This window comes from Jatropha curcas, chromosome 2 (genome assembly GCF_041381405.1).
Source record: "Jatropha curcas cultivar XTBG-Jc1 chromosome 2, XTBG_Jcur_1.0, whole genome shotgun sequence".
NCBI lineage: Eukaryota > Viridiplantae > Streptophyta > Magnoliopsida > Malpighiales > Euphorbiaceae > Jatropha > Jatropha curcas.
This window is the reverse complement of record NC_143152.1, coordinates 25,845,340-25,863,243: the sequence shown is the minus strand read 5'-3', so window position 1 is coordinate 25,863,243 and position 17,904 is coordinate 25,845,340. Positions and strand designations below refer to the sequence as shown.

At 36.9% G+C, this 17,904-nt stretch overlaps 1 protein-coding gene across 2 annotated transcripts; it reads left to right on the top strand.

The window, feature by feature from the left end:
* The first annotated feature begins 3,554 nt into the window (after positions 1 to 3,554).
* On the top strand, positions 3,555 to 16,372 carry LOC105646689 (BEL1-like homeodomain protein 9). 2 transcript variants are annotated; one of them, XM_089717799.1, is made up of 4 exons: positions 3,555 to 5,033; positions 14,824 to 15,191; positions 15,376 to 15,425; positions 15,553 to 15,691. In XM_089717799.1, the coding sequence occupies exons 1-4, from the start codon at positions 4,092 to 4,094 to the stop codon at positions 15,558 to 15,560; spliced, it is 1,368 nt and encodes a 455-aa protein (XP_089573925.1). In that variant the 5' UTR covers positions 3,555 to 4,091; the 3' UTR covers positions 15,561 to 15,691. The 2 variants fall into 2 exon arrangements, with proteins under 2 accessions (XP_089573925.1, XP_012087986.1); XM_012232596.4 differs by having other exon boundaries at positions 3,562 to 5,033; positions 15,365 to 15,425; positions 15,553 to 16,372.
* Positions 16,373 to 17,904: the final 1,532 nt, after the last annotated feature.

Sequence of the window (17,904 nt, the reverse complement as noted above, 5' to 3'; positions counted from 1 at the left end):
ACTCCTCCTCACACACCTCAACATAATGGTGCGGCTGAACGTCGTCATCGCCATTTAGTTGAAACAGGGCTTACTTTGTTACAAACAGCCTCTTTACCCATGAGTTTTTGGAGTTTTGCTTTTCGTACTGCAGCTTACTTAATAAATCGGTTACCTACATATCTTCTTAAACTAGTCTCTCCCTTTGAAAAATTGGTTGGTCAAACTCCTAATTATACCTCTTTACGAGTATTTGGATGTCTTTGTTATCCATGTCTTAGACCATATATGAAAAATAAGTTTGATAATCGATCACTTCCTTGTGTATTTTTAGGATATTCACCAAACAAAAGTGCTTATCTTTGTTATCATATTGAATCTGGGAAAATTTTTGAGTCTCGACATGTTGAGTTTGTTGAAAATAAGTTTCCCTTTTCTGACAAAAATTCGGCTACAGATTTGTCTGAGACTAGTTGGTATGATTTTGCTACTGAACCGGTTTCTTCTATTGTTCCTTTTCTTTCGCCGAATATGTCTGTGGATGAGTCTATTTCAAGTTCTACTGCTCCTGTGTCTTTAAGTCCAACACCGATTGAGTCTGTGCCTCCTAGTGTCGACATACAGTCATTTCCAACACCTGTTAATCTTCATCGTATGGTCACACGTTCCAAAAATAATATTTTCAAGCCGAAAGTTTTAAATTCGGTTACCAAGCATCCTTTACCTTCATTACCAGAACCTAGTTCAGTTAAACAAGCCTTAGCTATTCCTGATTGGCGACAGGCAATGACATCAGAGTTTAATGCATTACTTGATAATAATACTTGGGTGCTTGTTCCATATGATTCTACTTATAATCTGGTCAGTTGTAAATGGATTTTCAGGGTGAAGAAAAATGCCGATGGATCTTTGCAGAGATACAAAGCAAGACTAGTTGCTCGGGGTTATAGTCAGCGACCTGGTGTTGATTACAGTGATACATTTAGTCCAGTTGTCAAACCAGTGACAATTCGGTTGGTGCTTACTCTAGCAATTACTAAAGCTTGGCCAATTGTTCAACTGGACGTGAACAATGCATTTTTACATGGTCCTTTGACAGAAGATGTTTATATGCAGCAGCCACCAGGTTTTAAAGATCCAACAAAACCCACACCTGTTTGTAAGTTGATTAAAGCACTTTACGGGTTAAAGCAAGCACCACGTGCTTGGTATCAAGCTTTAAGAGCTTTTACTGTTGCCTATGGTTTTCGGTTATCGGCATGTGATCATTCCCTCTTTTATTATATTAAAGATGGTGTATATTGTTATTTTCTGGTCTATGTAGATGACATAGTAATTACTGGAAATAATAATGGGTTTGTTCAGAGTTTTGTGGAAGCACTTGGGAAGCGTTTTTCTCTGAAAGATCCGCAACCACTGTCATTATTTCTTGGTATGGATGTGCGACAAATAAATGGAGGGATTTTCTTAACTCAGCATCATTATATTCGGAAATTGCTTGAGCAAGCAAAGATGGATGGTGCGAAGGAGATTTCTACTCCAATGGCTTCGGATATACAGCTCCAAAAATCAAACAATGAGACTTTACCTGTTGATGCTACTGCCTATCGAAAATTAATTGGAGGATTGCAATATTTAAATCTCACTCGGCCGGACATAGCTTTCACTGTGAACAAATTATCACAGTATATGCAACATCCAAATGCAGACCATTGGCTGGCGTTAAAGCGACTACTCCGGTATCTGAAATCCACAATTTATTATGGAATTTCAATCATGAAGCAAGCTGATTTTGGGTTTCATGCATACTCGGATGCTGATTGGGCAAGCGATCCTTCGGATCGCACATCAACAACCGGATTTATCTTATATCTTGGTAAGGTTCCAATTAGTTGGAGCTCTAAAAAGCAAAGGACAGTTGCTCGGTCCAGCACAGAAGCTGAATATCGTGCTGTTGCAAGTACAGCATCTGAGGTAAAATGGGTTACATCCTTGCTAAGAGAACTCGGACAAGAAGTAGACACCCCTGTTATTTACTGTGATAATATCTCTACTATGTATACATGTCAGAATCCAGTGTTTCATACCAAAATGAAACATTTGGAGATTGATATTCATTTTGTCCGAGAAATGGTCCAAAGAGGTGAGATTAGGGTCACACACATTTCTTCCAAAGATCAGTTAGCTGATATGCTAACTAAATCTCTGTCTAAGGTAAAGTTTCAACAAAATCGGGCCAAGATCGGAATCCACAATGGATTCTCTATCTTGCGGGGGAGTATTGGAGATAAGAGTTAACAGATATTGATAAAGTTTGTTTAGGTTGTTATGGATAGATAATTTCTGTTGTAACTTATTTTGTAACCATATACTATTTAGTATAGGACTCTTCTTGTATTTAAACAGCATACTAATGACAATACGATCATCTCTTCTTTTCTATAGTCTTCTGTATATATATAAGATTATATCTACGTTTTTTTAAGCACTCTAAAATTCTGGTCCATTAGAAATTGTATAAATAAATTAGATAAATATAAATTGCACTCAACAAAAACACATATTGTTTAAATATCATTCAACCCATTTTTGCAAAGTAAAATAGACGAGAAATAAGATATATTTTCTCCGTCCGAAAAAATTAAGAAATATAATTAAATGACAATTTTATTTATATAATTTTATTATTATACTCATCTTAAATAACGCACAAGTAATTATTATATTAGAATAAGAACTAAAAATTAATGAGAGCTATTCAAAATAAGTTAAAATTTAATAAGAATATAATAGATAATTTAAAGATTAATTATAATACAATAAAGAAAAATGAATTATATTTTAGGACAAATAAAAAAGGAAAGATAAAGTATTTTTTTGAAACAGAGGGAGTAACACTTTAAAGATAGATCCACTATATTTACATAGCTTAATGAACCGGGAGAATATATACGCTACGCAATAAAAATAATATTTCTTTTAAATAATATTTTTTGAATTAATAATAAAAAGATTTAGATTGGAGAGATTCTGTTCACTGCGTTTCTAAAAACAACCAGACTATATGGAGAGTAATAAGTAAAGATGATTTAACAGCAATCCTGAAAATTAAATTGTAAACTCGGACCCATGAAAAACTTTATTGAATTGCCTTTTGGGTTTCTTAAAACGTGGATATCAATTAATTATAATTAATAGAAAAATAAATAAATTGATGGAGAAAAGAAAACCTCGAAAAGACAGTAAGCAAAAGAAAGAAAAACTTTACCACTTTGGCGGATGAGTGTAGAGAGGGCCAAACTCTCACTCATCACTCATCACCCATCACTCATCTGTTCCCGCGTTCTCACGTGCGTCATCACCTCCTCTTCCCTTCCCATCTTAATAATTAAAATTAATAAAATAATAAAAGCAATTAAATTACTAGTATTATTATTATTTTAGAAGAAAAAACAAACCATCAGAGAAAGAAAGAAACACCAAAATTGCAAAAAACGACAAAACCCTAGAAATCCTGTCAGAAATATCTGCAACACAGTAGTTTAGTTCAATAATTACCGGAACTAGCCGGTCGTCCTCCTGTTTCTCGAAACCCTATGCTTTCAAGAACCAGAGAAAGAGAGAGATGACTGTAACAAAGATTTTGTTGTTGTGTGTGTTAAATGTTTTAGTAATTTCGATTATAAAGGCCTCTGTTTGTGTGTATATGTTTATATGAGTGAGTGATAGAAGTCTTTGAGTCTCTCTCCCACCCTCTCTCTCTATATAACCTGCTTCTATTGTATTAGGATGCGTGAAGTGAGCAACCCAACCTCCATTACATAACCCCCCCCCCCCCCCCCCCTCTTTTTTTTTGGTCTTTTTCACCTTCTCTCTCTCTCAATCTCTTCACGTATGTCTGCTAAAACTGCCATTTTTGCAGATTCAGAAGATCATTATAACCTTTCCTTCGTCATCACCACATCTTTTTTTTTACTGTTCTCTTTGTTTTTTTTTTTTCCTTCTCTTCTTTAATTAATTGTAATTATTATTATTATTAGTACCCATCTTCTTCGCCTTCGTCGTTCTCTTCTTATTTTGCTTTATTTGTTTTTGTGTTCGTCTGTTTAGCTATGGTGGAGGGTTTTGAGCCCTACCATGTCCCACAGCAAAGTAGAAGAGATAAGTTAAGAGTTGTGGCTCAAAGCCATCCTGACCTTCATGGTAGTACTGGGTTATTACACAATTTATGCTATTCTTCTCTTATCTGTTCAGATTTGTTAGCTTGTGCTAATAACTCACTTTCTGCTGTTAGTGAGGCTTGCAAAGCCAACCCAGTTTGTGTAGCTAAAGAAGAAGGTGCAAATTTAATCAGTTTTGTTGGTGGGATTGTGAATAATGCTGATGCTTCCTCTTCTTCGACTACTCATCATTTTTATCTGGATCCGCAATCTTATTTACCTTTGAACCCTAGTTCCATTCAAGATATTAACGGCATCACTTTCCTTTATACTCCACATAATGTTCAAAACCTTAGAGATATTGACCAGCCATTTAAAGGTGGTGGCGATGAAGCTGTTGCGTTTAAACCAGAACCGTTGTCTTTGACTCGTGAGTCAAGTCAAGGCTTGTCTCTATCTTTGTCTTCTCACCACACCCAACAAAGTAATCTCCCTTTAGAGCTTAATTTGCAAAGATATGGGTCTGCCGTCTATATCGATAAGGTTACTACTGTTGGTGGTGGTGGTGGTAGATATACAGTTCCTGACATTGTTGGAGCTAGTGGCTCTACCTCGAATGAGTTGTCTAGAAGTTCGGTTCCTCTTGGGCCGTTTACAGGCTATGCTTCGATTTTACAGGGATCAAGGTTTTTGAAGCCTGCACAACAACTACTTGCAGAGTTTTGTGATGTGGGTAGGGGAATTTACAGCGAGAAGATTACTGTGGATGGCTCTTTAATGGATCCTCCTTTTGAATGTTTGAACTCGTGTGGAATTGTTGATGAGCCACATAATTGTGGAGATGGAGGTGAAAGTCGGAGAAAGAAGTCAAAGCTGATTAGGATGTTAGATGAGGTATGCATCTCTACTATGATATTGTTCTTCTATTTAATGTTTCCCTTTTTTTCCCCTTTTTTTTTGTCCATTTGAGCTAAAAGGGTTTGTCTAGTGAAGAAATTCTTCATCAACATGACTTCAAGATATGTGGATAGGTAGTTCATATTTAGTTTTCTTGTAGTCTCTTTCAATCACTCTTATAGTTCTTTTCTGCAATTTAGTCCGTCAACATTTTTTTCCTCTGAATTCTTTTGGATCCATGTATTTTCATTTTTAATCTTCTCTTGGAATATGTCTTGATAACTAAGCATTTTGCGATTGTGGGGGCTATCCATTTCAATTATTTAATTAATTGATTCTATAATGTGCTGGGGGCCGTCATTGCTTGAACAAAAAAAAAAAAAAAAAAAAAGGAATGGTTGATGTTGCATGAATAAGCGATTCTTTATTGTCTGTAATTTATAGCTTTCTTCAACTGTATAATTAGATTCTTGTTATTTGAGAAGCATATGATCTCGATGATCACAAAATCATCTTTTCTGAAAAGTTGATAGGAGGAATATATGCACAAAGATTATTGTTATAAAATATCTGACAGCCATGGAAAGCGTTCTAATAGATGACAATGTCACCATGTTCTGGGCGTATTGTGCATAAAGTGATTGAAGGAATCCTTTTGAAAAGATTTATACTCCAAAAAAGTGTGTATAAGGCAATAATTGTATTCTAAACCTAAAGAAAACAAATGGGTAGATGACAAGGTGTCTGGGCTTTTTGAAGGATTGGTTTCAATTGAAGTGGGTTAGACTAAGTTAGCAAATTATCAAATTGAGATGTGATTCTGACCTTTTGAAGAAGAAAGATGAGTTTGAGATGGAATAATTCGTCCATGTGACTTTATGTCCTTGATGCAGGAGCATCCAAGACTAGTTCAAAAGCTTTCTTTTAGTTTCCTTCTTTATTTAGGATTCTTAACTAAATTAAAGAATATTAATTAATAAGGAATAATTTTCAGTTTTCCTTATTTATTTATTTATTTAGGATTTAGGTAAATGGAATACTATTCAGCCTAGGAGTATTAGCTAATTAGAAACACTTTTCAGTATAGAATTAGGATTTCTCCTAGCTAATATAAATAGGACAGCAGCAAATTATTTAGTGATTATTTTTTATCTATGAATTCAGAATTTTAATTCCAAGGGTTTCTTTGAAACCGATATGTTATTTTGTTCCAACCAAAATAATTGTATTCTTGCCCTAATTGTTAAGAGTTAATTGTCTTCTATTCTTCCCCTGCATTAGTCGTCCTCTTCATCATGGAGAATGATTTTACATTTGGATCCTTTTAACAAGCTATGATAGTACATTTGGTGGTTGGCCATGATGAGAGAAGTCGCATTAAATTTTGGCACAGAACGGATATGTGAATGGGAATAAAAGATTATTTTCCGTTAGAAGTTTTGATTAATGAAGCTTGATCCGATGAATAAAATAGAGAACTAAACTCTCTAAGAAGTTAGTGATAGGAATAATGATCAAAGATTAATGAATGTGCCAATGATACAAAATAACCTATATATAGGTTAGGCTAAAGGATAAACGCTAAAGAAATAATACAAAAGTTGTAACTAGACAAAACCCTAGTAGGGGTGGCGGCACGGGCTTTCTATACATGACACGGGCGTGTCCTGGGCTTCCAGAGGCTGGCACGGGGCGTGCTGGAAGTGACATTGGTGTGTCTATGTGCGAATAGTAGCTAGACTTGTCGGCACGGGCGTGCTGTACATGGAATGAGCGTGCTCTGAATTCCTAGAGGCTAGCACGGGCGGTTTGGAAAGTGACACGGGCGTGTCTGTGCTTCTTAAGCTTCGGCGTGCCTCGAGTCCGGAACTTCCAGAGGCTAGCACGGGCGTGCTGGATATGGCATGATCGTGCCCCTTCTTCTTGGTTTTGTTGCGATCCAAATCTTCCATATGTTGAAGTGCAAGTTGCTTCGCATCAAGCCCTCCACTTCAAAAGAACTCGACCTCGAGTGATCATCATTGGGATAGAAAGGGAATAAATCAGCAACATTGAAGGTCCTGGAGATCTTCATGTCTTCGGGCAGGTCAAGCACATAGGCATTATCATTGATCTTCTTAAGTACCTGAAGGGAGCCAATCTTTTTGGAATCAAGCTTCTTCTGTCCTCCGCCATGTTCCTTGCAAAGATAAACCATGAACTAATCACCCACGTTAAAAGATTTATAATGTCGGTGTTGATCAGCTGCAACTTTATATTTTTCATTGGCAGCAGTGATGAATTGTTGCACTTGCTTGAATACCTCCAAATGCTAGGTAGCCAAGTTATTAGCTGCAATACTCTTCTCTACACTTGCTGGAAGGGAAAGGAGATCAAGAGCATGGGCTGGTGCTTTCCGGCAGACAATTGCAGAAGGGGACATCTTGGTGGCGCTATGGATCGAACTGTTGTAAGCAAATTTTGTTTGGGCAAGAACAAGGTCCCACATCTTCTTCTCACTGCAAATGCACCTAAGGAGATTACTAAGGGTCCGGTTCACCACTTCAGTTTGTCCATCAGTTTGAGGGTGCACGGTACTGCTGTAGTGGAGTTGAGTGTTAAACCTCTTCCACAAAGTTGTCCAAAAGTGGGCTAGAAACTTTGTATCTCGCTCAGATGTGATGGTTTTGGGAATGTCATGTAATTGAACAATCTCCTGGAAAAATAACTTTTCTATATGCGAGGCATCATTAGTTTGTTTGCAAGGGATAAAGTGTGCCATCTTGGAGAACTTATCTACAACAACAAAAATAGAGGCAGCTTCGCGTTGAGTTCGTGGTAAACCCAACACAAAATCCATGGATAAGTCCTCTCAAGGTTGTTCCGGTATAGCCAATGGAGTGTATAGACCGGTATTTTGGGAATGGCCTTTCTGTTTCTGGCAAACTGAGCATTTCTGTACTAGCTTCCCTGCTTACTTCCTTCTTACCCTGCAATAGTCTTGTCTCGCCCCAGGTGTCCGCTCAATCCTCCACTATGGATTTCACGGATTAACATTTCCCGGAGGTAAGACCAAAGGATGCACAGTCGGTTTCCTTGAATAAATACCCGTCATGAACCAAGAAATCGTCAGTAGGCTGTTTAGCATCAATTTTTGCCCGTATGTCAGCAAAATCTTCATCCGAGGCATACCGATTTTTAAGAAATTTGAACCCCACAATCTCTTGCCTAATTGTAATCAACAAGGCTGCTCTCCTGCTCAAAGCATCCGCTATTGTGTTACAAGTACCTGATTTGTGCTTAATGACATAATGGAAAGCACCAAAATAAGTTGCCCAACGCGCATGCATCTTGCTCACTTTCTTCTGAGTTTGAAAATGAGTTAAAGCCTGATGATCAGTGTAAATAATAAGCTCATGCCAACAGCACATAATGAACTCTTTCGCATAGACAGACCACCTCTGTCTAACTTCATTCAATTTCTCACTAAAGAATGCAATAGGCTTTTCAAATTGAGACAAAACACCACTAATTCCAATCCTGCAAGCATCACAATCTACTTCAAACAATTTATCAAAGTCAGGTAAAGTAAGAATAGGGGCGGAAATAAGCTTATCTTTGATCTCTTCAAAGCTTTTGTTTGCAGCTTTTGTCCACACAAATTGACGAACTCTCTTTTTTCAAGTGATCAGTGATGGGAGCGACGTTGCTGCTAAAGTACCTAATGAACCGCCTATAGAAAGTAGCGAGACCATGAAAGTTGCGAACTTTAGTGATGTTCTTGGGAATAGGCCAATTTCGAATGGCCTATCTTTCTGTTATCAACATGAATTCCTTCCGAGCTAAGTATATAGCCAAGAAACAGAATCCGCTCGGTCATAAAACTGCACTTTTTAAGGTTGATGTACAAACCATTTTTCTGTAAAGCATCCAACACTTATTGAAGGTGTTGAAGGTGTTCTTCCTCGTTGCGACTGAAAATTAAGATGTCATCAAAATAAACAACCACAAATTTGCGCAAGAAAGGACGCAAAACCCGAGTCATAAGTTGCATGAACGTGCTCGGTTTAGTAGTCAACCCAAATGGCAAAACTAACCACTCATTTAATCCTTTCTTGGTTTTGAAGGCAGTCTTCCATTCATCTCCCTCTTTGATTCGAATTTGATGATACCCGCTGAAAAGATCTATTTTAGTAAACACTATTGATCCTGACACTTGATCCAACATGTCCTCCGGACGAGGAATATGGAATCGATACTGCACCGTGATCTTGTTGACGGCTCGGTTATCCACATACATTCTCCAGGTCCCATCCTTCTCTGGTACCCATAAAGCAGGAACTCCACAAGGACTAATGCTCTCTGGAATATGTCCCTTTTTCAGTAATTATTCTACTTGTTCTTGAAGAATCTGGATCTTTTTTGGATTTATCTTATAATGGGGCAGGTTTGGTATCTTCGATCTAGGGATAAAATCAATCTGATGTTGAATGTCCCGCCAAGGTGGAAGTATAGATAGTTCTTCAACTACGGCATGAAACTCATCTAGCAGCTCCTTGACTGGTGGGGGTACTAGTGTCCCTTCATTAGAGCCTATCTCTCGTTTGATCAGCAATGCCAATGCACCTCCGGACTTCTCAATTGCACCAGATAATTCCTGCACATTGAAAGAAACAGCTACTATGGATTTCCACTCCACTTTGGAAGCTTTGGCAGAAGATCCAGAAGGTAAGACAATGATTTTCTTGTTTTTCTAAGTGAATAGGTATGAATTCTCTTTTCCCTTATGCAATGCATCTATACATCAAACTGTCATGGACGTCCTAACAGTACTCCGCAAGCATTCATATCTACAACATCACAACTAACGGAGTTTGAGAACTATTTTCCCATCGATATAGGAACCTTGCAAATCCGGTTTACTGCAATCGTTGGACCCTCTTTAATCCACCCTACCTTGTATGGCGTAGGATGTGGTTCCGTGGGTAAATTTAGTCTTTCAATCAGCTGCTTGGCTATCAAATTTTCACAACTGCAATTGTCGATAATGAGTTGGCCCACCGCTTCACCAACCCGACATTTAGCTTGCAAAATTTTTCTTCGTTGAGTGTCGCTTTCCTGTTCTGAAGAACACGCAACTTTTTGAGCAACATATGTAACTTCTACATCTTTAGAACCAGCCATGGATCCATCATCTTCGTCTTCTACCTCTTCAACCTCAGTCACCTTATCAACTACATTCACCTGTCGACGCCCATCATTAGCCCCCCTATGTTCTGGACATATATTAGATGTATGCCCCTGTTTTCTACAACGATAACAATGATTTCCAGTTGGCTTCTGATACAGATTCGATTTATTGTTTCTGTCTGTAATGGGAGCTTCCCCCAGGAGTCTTTCTTTTCTTTTGTTGTGAGCTGCTGTGAACTCTGGTTATTGGCAGGAGTGGTTGCTCTTGAGTTCTGTCCACCGGAATTTCTACTGAACTGCTTATTTTCGAATGCATAGGGTTGCCTGAAATTCTGGTTACGATTAGATGGTTGCCAAGGCTGCCAATTGACTTCTGTCTTTCGCATGTTTGGCCATCTCAATTGCATATGCCAAAGTGAAAATCGCAACTACACCCATTATACACATTATATCATAATTCAATTCCCTCTGATAATGAGCCACTTGCTGGGATTCAGTCTCACAATTGTCAAATCAAGCCTACAATCTCAAGAATTCTTCCGTTTACTCATCTACTTTTCGATTTCCCTGGAAACAATCATGGTACCCATCATATAGGATTTGGGAGTGATCACTAGGGAGAAAACGCTACACAATCACCTGTTTCATTAAGATCCAATCTCGCAGAGGTTCAATCCTTCGACGATGGCGTTTGTTTTGAATAGAATGTCACCATGCTGCTACGCCGCCTTTTAGTTTATAGGTCACAATGGAAACTTTACGTTCATCCTTGACATTCATGATCTCGAAGAATCGTTCAACCTTTGCTAGCCAATCAAGAGTGATTTCTACATCTAACAATCTTGAGAAAGGTTGAAGATCTACCTTTATCTTGTATCCATCAAGAAATTTGTCACCATGCCCTCTGTAATTTTGGCCTACAACATTATAACGATTATGGTGTTTGGCATACTCTGCTTTCTATGGATTGGGAGTTGGTGTTGCAACTGCAGGTTGTGGGTTGCCTTGTTGAATTGTGAGAGTCAACTGTCTAATCTGTTCGGTTAACTCTTCGAACTTCGCCTCTATGGCTGTGAGTCGTGTCTCATGACTGTCGGCTGTGGAGATATTTCGCCTTTCAGCTCTGGTACCAACTGACGCAAAACGGTTACGTGAATGAGAATAAATGATTATACTTCGTCAAAAGTTTTGATCAGTGACGTTTGATCCGATGAATAATAGAGAACTAAACTCTCAAAGAAGTTAGTGATAGGAATAATGATCAAAGATTAATGAATGTGCCAATGATACAAAATAACCTATTTATAGGTTAGGCTAAAGCATAAACCTTAAAAAAATAATACAAAAGTCGTAACTAGACAAAATCCTAGTAAGAGTGGCGGCATGGGCATGCTAGACATGACACGGGCATGTCCTGGGCTTCCAGAGGCTGGCATGGGGCGTGTTGGAAGTGACACGGGCGTGTCTATATGTGAATCGTAGCTAGACCTGTCAGCACGGGCGTGCTCTGGATTCCCAGAGGCTAGCACGGGCGGGTTGGAAAGTGACACGGGCGTGTCTGTGCTTCATAAGCGTGGGAGTGTCTCGCGTCCTGGACTTCCAGAGGCTGGCATGGGCGTGCCCCTTCTTCTTGGTTTTGCAGCGATCCAAATCTTCCATACATATAAGTGCAAGTTGCTCTGCATCAAATTTGTATGACATATGGTGGTTGCATGTACATTGCCATTAATGTTATGCTGGATGTATTTGAGATATTTCAATAGCCTTCATGCAAGTTACAAGAGTTCAACTAATTGTTTGGATTAATTACGTGGGACATTGTGATCAACTTGCAGAATAGTGTCATGATTGTGAAGCGCAGAAAGCATATTGGTGGAATCTGAATTTTCTGCTTTCATGTGGGGTTGTGCCTCCGTGAAAATGTGAGCTGCTGCATCAAAAATATTTTGATTATCCTACATATATATATATATACCGACAATGGTTATATATATATATATATATATATATTCCCTCAACTTTTGAGTATTAATAATGCTATCCTCATTTCCCTATAATATTTTAGTAGGCAAGTCTTATCCATTTTACTATTCTCTGGCCCAAAATTACATGTTTTGGATGAAGATCATGCTGGTTTGACTAGTTTGGGCCAATTTTGGGGTTTTAGAAATAGGAAGAACAAAGACTGAAACATACCAAGGCTCAAGGGAATTTTTCGCAATTTTATTTTAGTTTTCCTTTTTTATTTTTTCTAAATGATCACATGCCATGCAATCAGATCTTAACCAAGAATTTGAATTTGTAGCATCTCGCCTGTCCCTTATATCTTATCATGCCAATCTCTTTTCCTGCCATGCCGAAAGTTGTGTATAGTACTTAAGTAGAAGTTAGTTGTTTGAGAACATCTAGTTTTGCTTGAATGCTATTAGCAGTCCAAAATAAGTTGTGCTGGTTATTTTTAGTCTAGACTTTTTTAAGCTGAGTGAATTGTTATTAATTTTCTTGGAACAGCAATTTTTAGTCATCTTGCATTACTTCAGTTCACTTGTGTGTTTGAATGTTGAGTAAATTTTTAGTATTAGTGCTAGAAGAGAGCTGGAGGAGACTCTAGCTTGACTTTTGCAGCAAGCTAGTGTCACTAAGTAGCAAGGTTAGTGGTACTTCATCCTATTAATTAGTCTTGCTTAATGTTGTGCTTCAGGTAGCATGAATATAACACGATATGAAACTTTTTGTGACCATTTTGTGCTTGTGGATGCTATATATATTTCTAGTGAAATCTAAATATATGCATGGTAATGCTGTCAGGGATTGTTATCTAGTTCGAAACTAGCTTCTGCTGTCGCTAGAAAAAGTAGCAAATTCCATTCTTTGTCATGAAATTAAAATCTATTGTTCTGGTGTTGGATGCAAATAATTTGTGCTCCCTATTAAGTTTACTCATCCATCACCGATCTAATCTTAAGGCTGTATTTCTATTTGGTTAGTAAATATTTTGTTTTTCATTATTGTGGAGTATTTAGCTTATATGCACTCAAGCTTGTTGATCTTCAAAATGATAAAAAAAAAAAAATAAGGTCTCACATTTTCTTTTTTGTGGCTCTAAATACTGCAAATTTTCATTTCTGAAATTCTCTCTTTGCTAATGAATTTTGAAAGTCTGCTTAATCCAGTTTCAAGTAATTCATGGTGTTCCCTAGAGATATGAGATTAGTTCTTGCCTCCATAAGGATGGAGGTGAGGGAGGATTAGGGTGATGGAGTCGCCATGGAGAGGGAGTATTGGGGGAAATTTCCCCAAATGCCTAATGCGCCCCTCCCATGATCTTTTAGTGTAATTTCTAAAGTCTTTTGAGGTTTGCCACCAGTAAACAGTTGGCCTTGCTTTTTAATTGCTATCTTTGATTTGGTCCAAAAATTAATTAACTTGATTTAAATTGTAACTGACTTTTCCATTTTATGATAGAAAATAAGAAAATTGTTCCATTTATTATTTTGATTTTGTGATGTTTTCCTTTTAAGGCCTACTCAGCTGTGTATTTGGTGCAAGAAAAAGAAACTTATTTTCATATGAAACAGATGTTTTTGGTATTGTATTTATCTTTATATGTATATTGGAAAACATTTACCTACGCAGAGTATATGAATCTATCTATAACAAATTTTTGAAATAATAGTTATGGTGAGTAGGTACTTGTGTCTTCGTTATGTCTGTATTTTGTATCTTCCTGCCAACGATAATTTTTGGATTTGCCACCTCACTATCTGGTCCAGACGATGGTCACAACCAAGAAAACTATAGAAAAAACATACAACACAAAATCTAATTTGTTGGGCAGATTGCTTACTTAATTGAGGACACAAGGATCAACCCATTAGAAGTTGATCATAACTTTCAGTTTTCCTATGCCCCCAAATTTACTGGTTCATTAATGAATGGGGATGTTCTCTGCTAATTTGCTTCATAATTTTCAATTTTTATCTGGAGATCTATTAGATCCACACATCGAGAAAGATTGCCAACCGTTGCTACCTTTTGATGTTGCCAATGCTAAACCAGCAAAAATAAAAGAGCCAACAAACTAATTGCTTGTATATTTTTTCTGTTTTCTTGGGGTTCCAAACTTATGATTCAAATCTTTGTTTTTCTCCTCTTCTCTGCTGGTTAATAAATGGAAAGGTCAAAATAAGAACATTGATCATGACAAATAATATGCTGTTAGCCCTTGTGGAAATCATCGTATTTGTTGTTAGATGTATCATCGTGATTTGGAAAACTCCACAAGCGTCCATTTATGGTGGTTTGGTGAACATCATCTAACCAAAACTTTTGACAGTTATGAAAAGCAAAGTTATTTGAATCTGTTTTGAGTTCTTTCCTCTTTTATATCTTGAGAAATGAGAGTGATATGGTTTGAGTGGTGATTGTTGGTTTGCTTTCCGAATTTGCCGCAGATTTTTGCATTAATGCCCTTAAGCTTTTGACAGATATGCTAGAAGTGAGGAAATAGATGTCAAATCATCCAAGTTTAGCTTACTTTTGATAGAATACGTTATTTTATACTCATTAGATATTTGTGCATATTCCTAAAACTTATCCTTTTTTGTATGTTTATTAGGTTCACAGGAGGTACAAGCATTATTATCAGCAGATGCAGGCAGTAGTGGCATCTTTTGAGTGTGTTGCTGGGCTTAGTAATGCAGCTCCCTATGCAAACTTGGCATTGAAAGCCGTGTCTAAACATTTCAAGTCTTTGAAGAATGCAATAACTGACCAACTTCAGTTCAACATTATGGGCCATGGTCAAGTCAGCCATGTAAAGGAAGAGACTTCGAGGTTTGGGAACATTGATAAAAACCTATATGTTAGGCCTGTTCAAAATTCAGGATTCATCGAGCACCAGCCTGTTTGGCGACCTCAAAGGGGGCTTCCTGAACGTGCTGTAATTGTCCTCAGGGCATGGTTATTTGAACACTTCTTGCATCCGTAAGTGAGCAACTGTCCCTTGTTTTATTTAGTAGTTTATCGATCATTAACTTGTATTTTTACCTTATTTCTGCAACTCCCTCTCCATTTTTCCTCCTTTGTCTTGCTTTTAAAGGAGTGTTTTTGCACCGATCGTTTCATGAGAATGATAGAATTTCATTTCACTGTTGAAGTTATCCTACAGATACAGACAAATTAATGCTGGCCAAGCAAACTGGTCTATCACGGAGCCAGGTATGCATTTGAGATCAGAGAAACTTTTTTGTCCTTACATCTCATTTCCAATCATATAATGTTCAAAGTTCAAAAATATGAATTTGAGGGGAGGGTCATTGTTTGAGATTTTATGCATCTGAACCAGGTTTCTAATTGGTTCATCAATGCAAGAGTAAGGCTCTGGAAACCAATGGTGGAAGAAATACACATGCTGGAAACGCGGCAAGCACAAAAGTCTTCACAAATGGAGGAGCAAAATGCCAAGAATTCAAGCGATCAGGTACCTCCTTCAGACTCTGTCGTATCTGACAACCCCTCAACCTCCACCCGAAAGGCTCAAGATGTTCCACCCAAACGCACTAGAAATGGTCTTCCAAATTTACCTTCAGGGAATGAGGAACCATTGAATCTGTCTTACAACAGTTTGTCGAGCCATTCACCTGTGGGAGTTGGCATAAGCACAACAGGCAGAAGCAGTGGTGTTTCCTTGACGTTGGGTCTTCACCAGAATAATGGGATTGGCTTGTCAGAGCCCTTTCCTATGCATGCAGCACAATGTTTTGGCCTTGGTCCTGAAACAAGCAGCGAGGGGTTTGTTATGGGTGGTTTCGAAACACAAAATCGGCACTTCTGAAGGGATGCTCTTGGAGGCCAACTTTTGCATCATTTTGTCGGTTGAAGATTTTGATACAAAATGCTTTTTTGGGTCTATCAGAACCCAAACTCTGATAGAAAAATGTCAAATGCATGCCCTCAAATGGTGTAACAAGTTATGTTTGTTGAATTGCAGTGTATAAGATCTCTTGATGTTGTGCTTAAGAGAAAGGGTTGATGTAAAATTCTTCTGGTACATTTATAATTAAGTTATAAAAAAATGATTCCTCCGGAGGCAAATTAAAGCTTGTGTAGACTGACATTTGATGGTGGTTCTGAGTGTGAATGATAGCTCGCAGTTCACTAGTTAACTTCTCATCCTCCTCTCAAGTTATCTGGTGAAGATGGTTAAAATGGAAAATCTTGGGAGCTGAAATAATGAATCTAAAATTCTTGTGTGATGTGATTCTGGCTTTTTATTTTTTTTTTTGTGTAGTGCCGGGCTGCATAGCAGAAGTGAATAATATTGGACCTCTTTCAGGCATAGAATTTGCTTTGTTTAAATTAAACAATAAACAGAAATAATTCAAACAAAATGATTAAAACCTTTTAAAAAATTCGACTACATATATTCTGTTTTAAGTATACAATATCTTTAAATGATTAAAAGAAGAAAAAAAAAATTTTTATGTTACTACATAGTTCACCTTTTACCAATCTAAAAAATATTTTGTTTCCAACTTAATTTATCATTACCTTTCTTAAAAATTAATTAATAGATTATCTTATGAAGGCGAAATGTGAATTGTAAGCATGTTACATTTTTGTCCCTTACTAATACTAATAGAATTGGCAACTGGTCGGTTTTAATCCAAGTAAGGGATTGTGGTGGATTTGAATACTATTTTTACTATCCATGTTAAGGTTAGGACAGTTTCAGATTTAAGAATTTAAGATACTCATTATTTATTATCCATTTAATTAGCACTCTAATAATATACTAACTATATTTATTTCTATTATCTCAAAGCATTTAAAAAATACTAAATTTTTTATGTTAATAAATAATTTATGATTTTTTATTTACTTATATATATTTTTTTAAAAAATAACATTTTAGTGTTAAATGGATATTTTAAATAGATTTTAGTTTTTCAAAGGAATTTGAGACGATGTGAAATACCTTATTATAAACGAATTTAAATTTATATGGTGCATTTAAGTGGGTCAGACTTCTAGCTCCCTCAAAGACGAAGGGGAAACCCAAACAACCAAACATGAAAAAAAACATGTTTCAGGGGCTGATCCACGTCATGGGTGGACATATCACGTGCCAACACCCAAAGGAAAAAAAGAACGTGCTACTGATATATCATAATTGCACGTTTTACTTGAACAAAACAAAATAGAAGCACATCCCTTGTCTAGCAATGACTCGGACCAAATTTATGGAAAAATATGTCTTCAGTTCGCTAAAAAAGTTGAGGATTTTTACATTTAGCCTAATTTCTACTTTATACAAAAAGAATAATATCTGGTCCATTGTTTATTTAGGATAAGTTTGGTTCGATGGAATGTAATGTAATATAATTAAAAATATAATGTAATAAAAAATATATTGCAATAAAATGTAATTAACATTCCATTACTGTATTTGTATTTAGTCACCTAATTCAAAAAAAAAATTATAAAATGTAATCACTATTCGATTTTTATGTTTGTTTGTTAATATATAAGGCGAAAAGATAGAATAAATTTCAACAAAATGCTAATGATTTTAGGAGGATTATAATCAGGAGGATATCAAACTCACTCACAATCTACTCAAAGAGAAGTAGTCCGATAAGGAAAGATATTGGTTCGAATCCAATTCGTGATTTTGAGCTGGTTAGGGAATAATATA

What these genes read in the sequence shown, in the direction of transcription:
- LOC105646689 (XM_012232596.4), top strand. Translation starts at nt 4,092, where the DNA reads ATGGTGGAGGGTTTTGAGCCCTACCATGTCCCACAGCAAAGTAGAAGA. An exon ending in TTTGAACACTTCTTGCATCC is followed by an intron (nt 15,192 to 15,364) that starts GTAAGTGAGCAA and finishes TCACTGTTGAAG; the next exon opens with TTATCCTACAGATACAGACA. An exon ending in CTGGTCTATCACGGAGCCAG is followed by an intron (nt 15,426 to 15,552) that starts GTATGCATTTGA and finishes CATCTGAACCAG; the next exon opens with GTTTCTAATTGGTTCATCAA.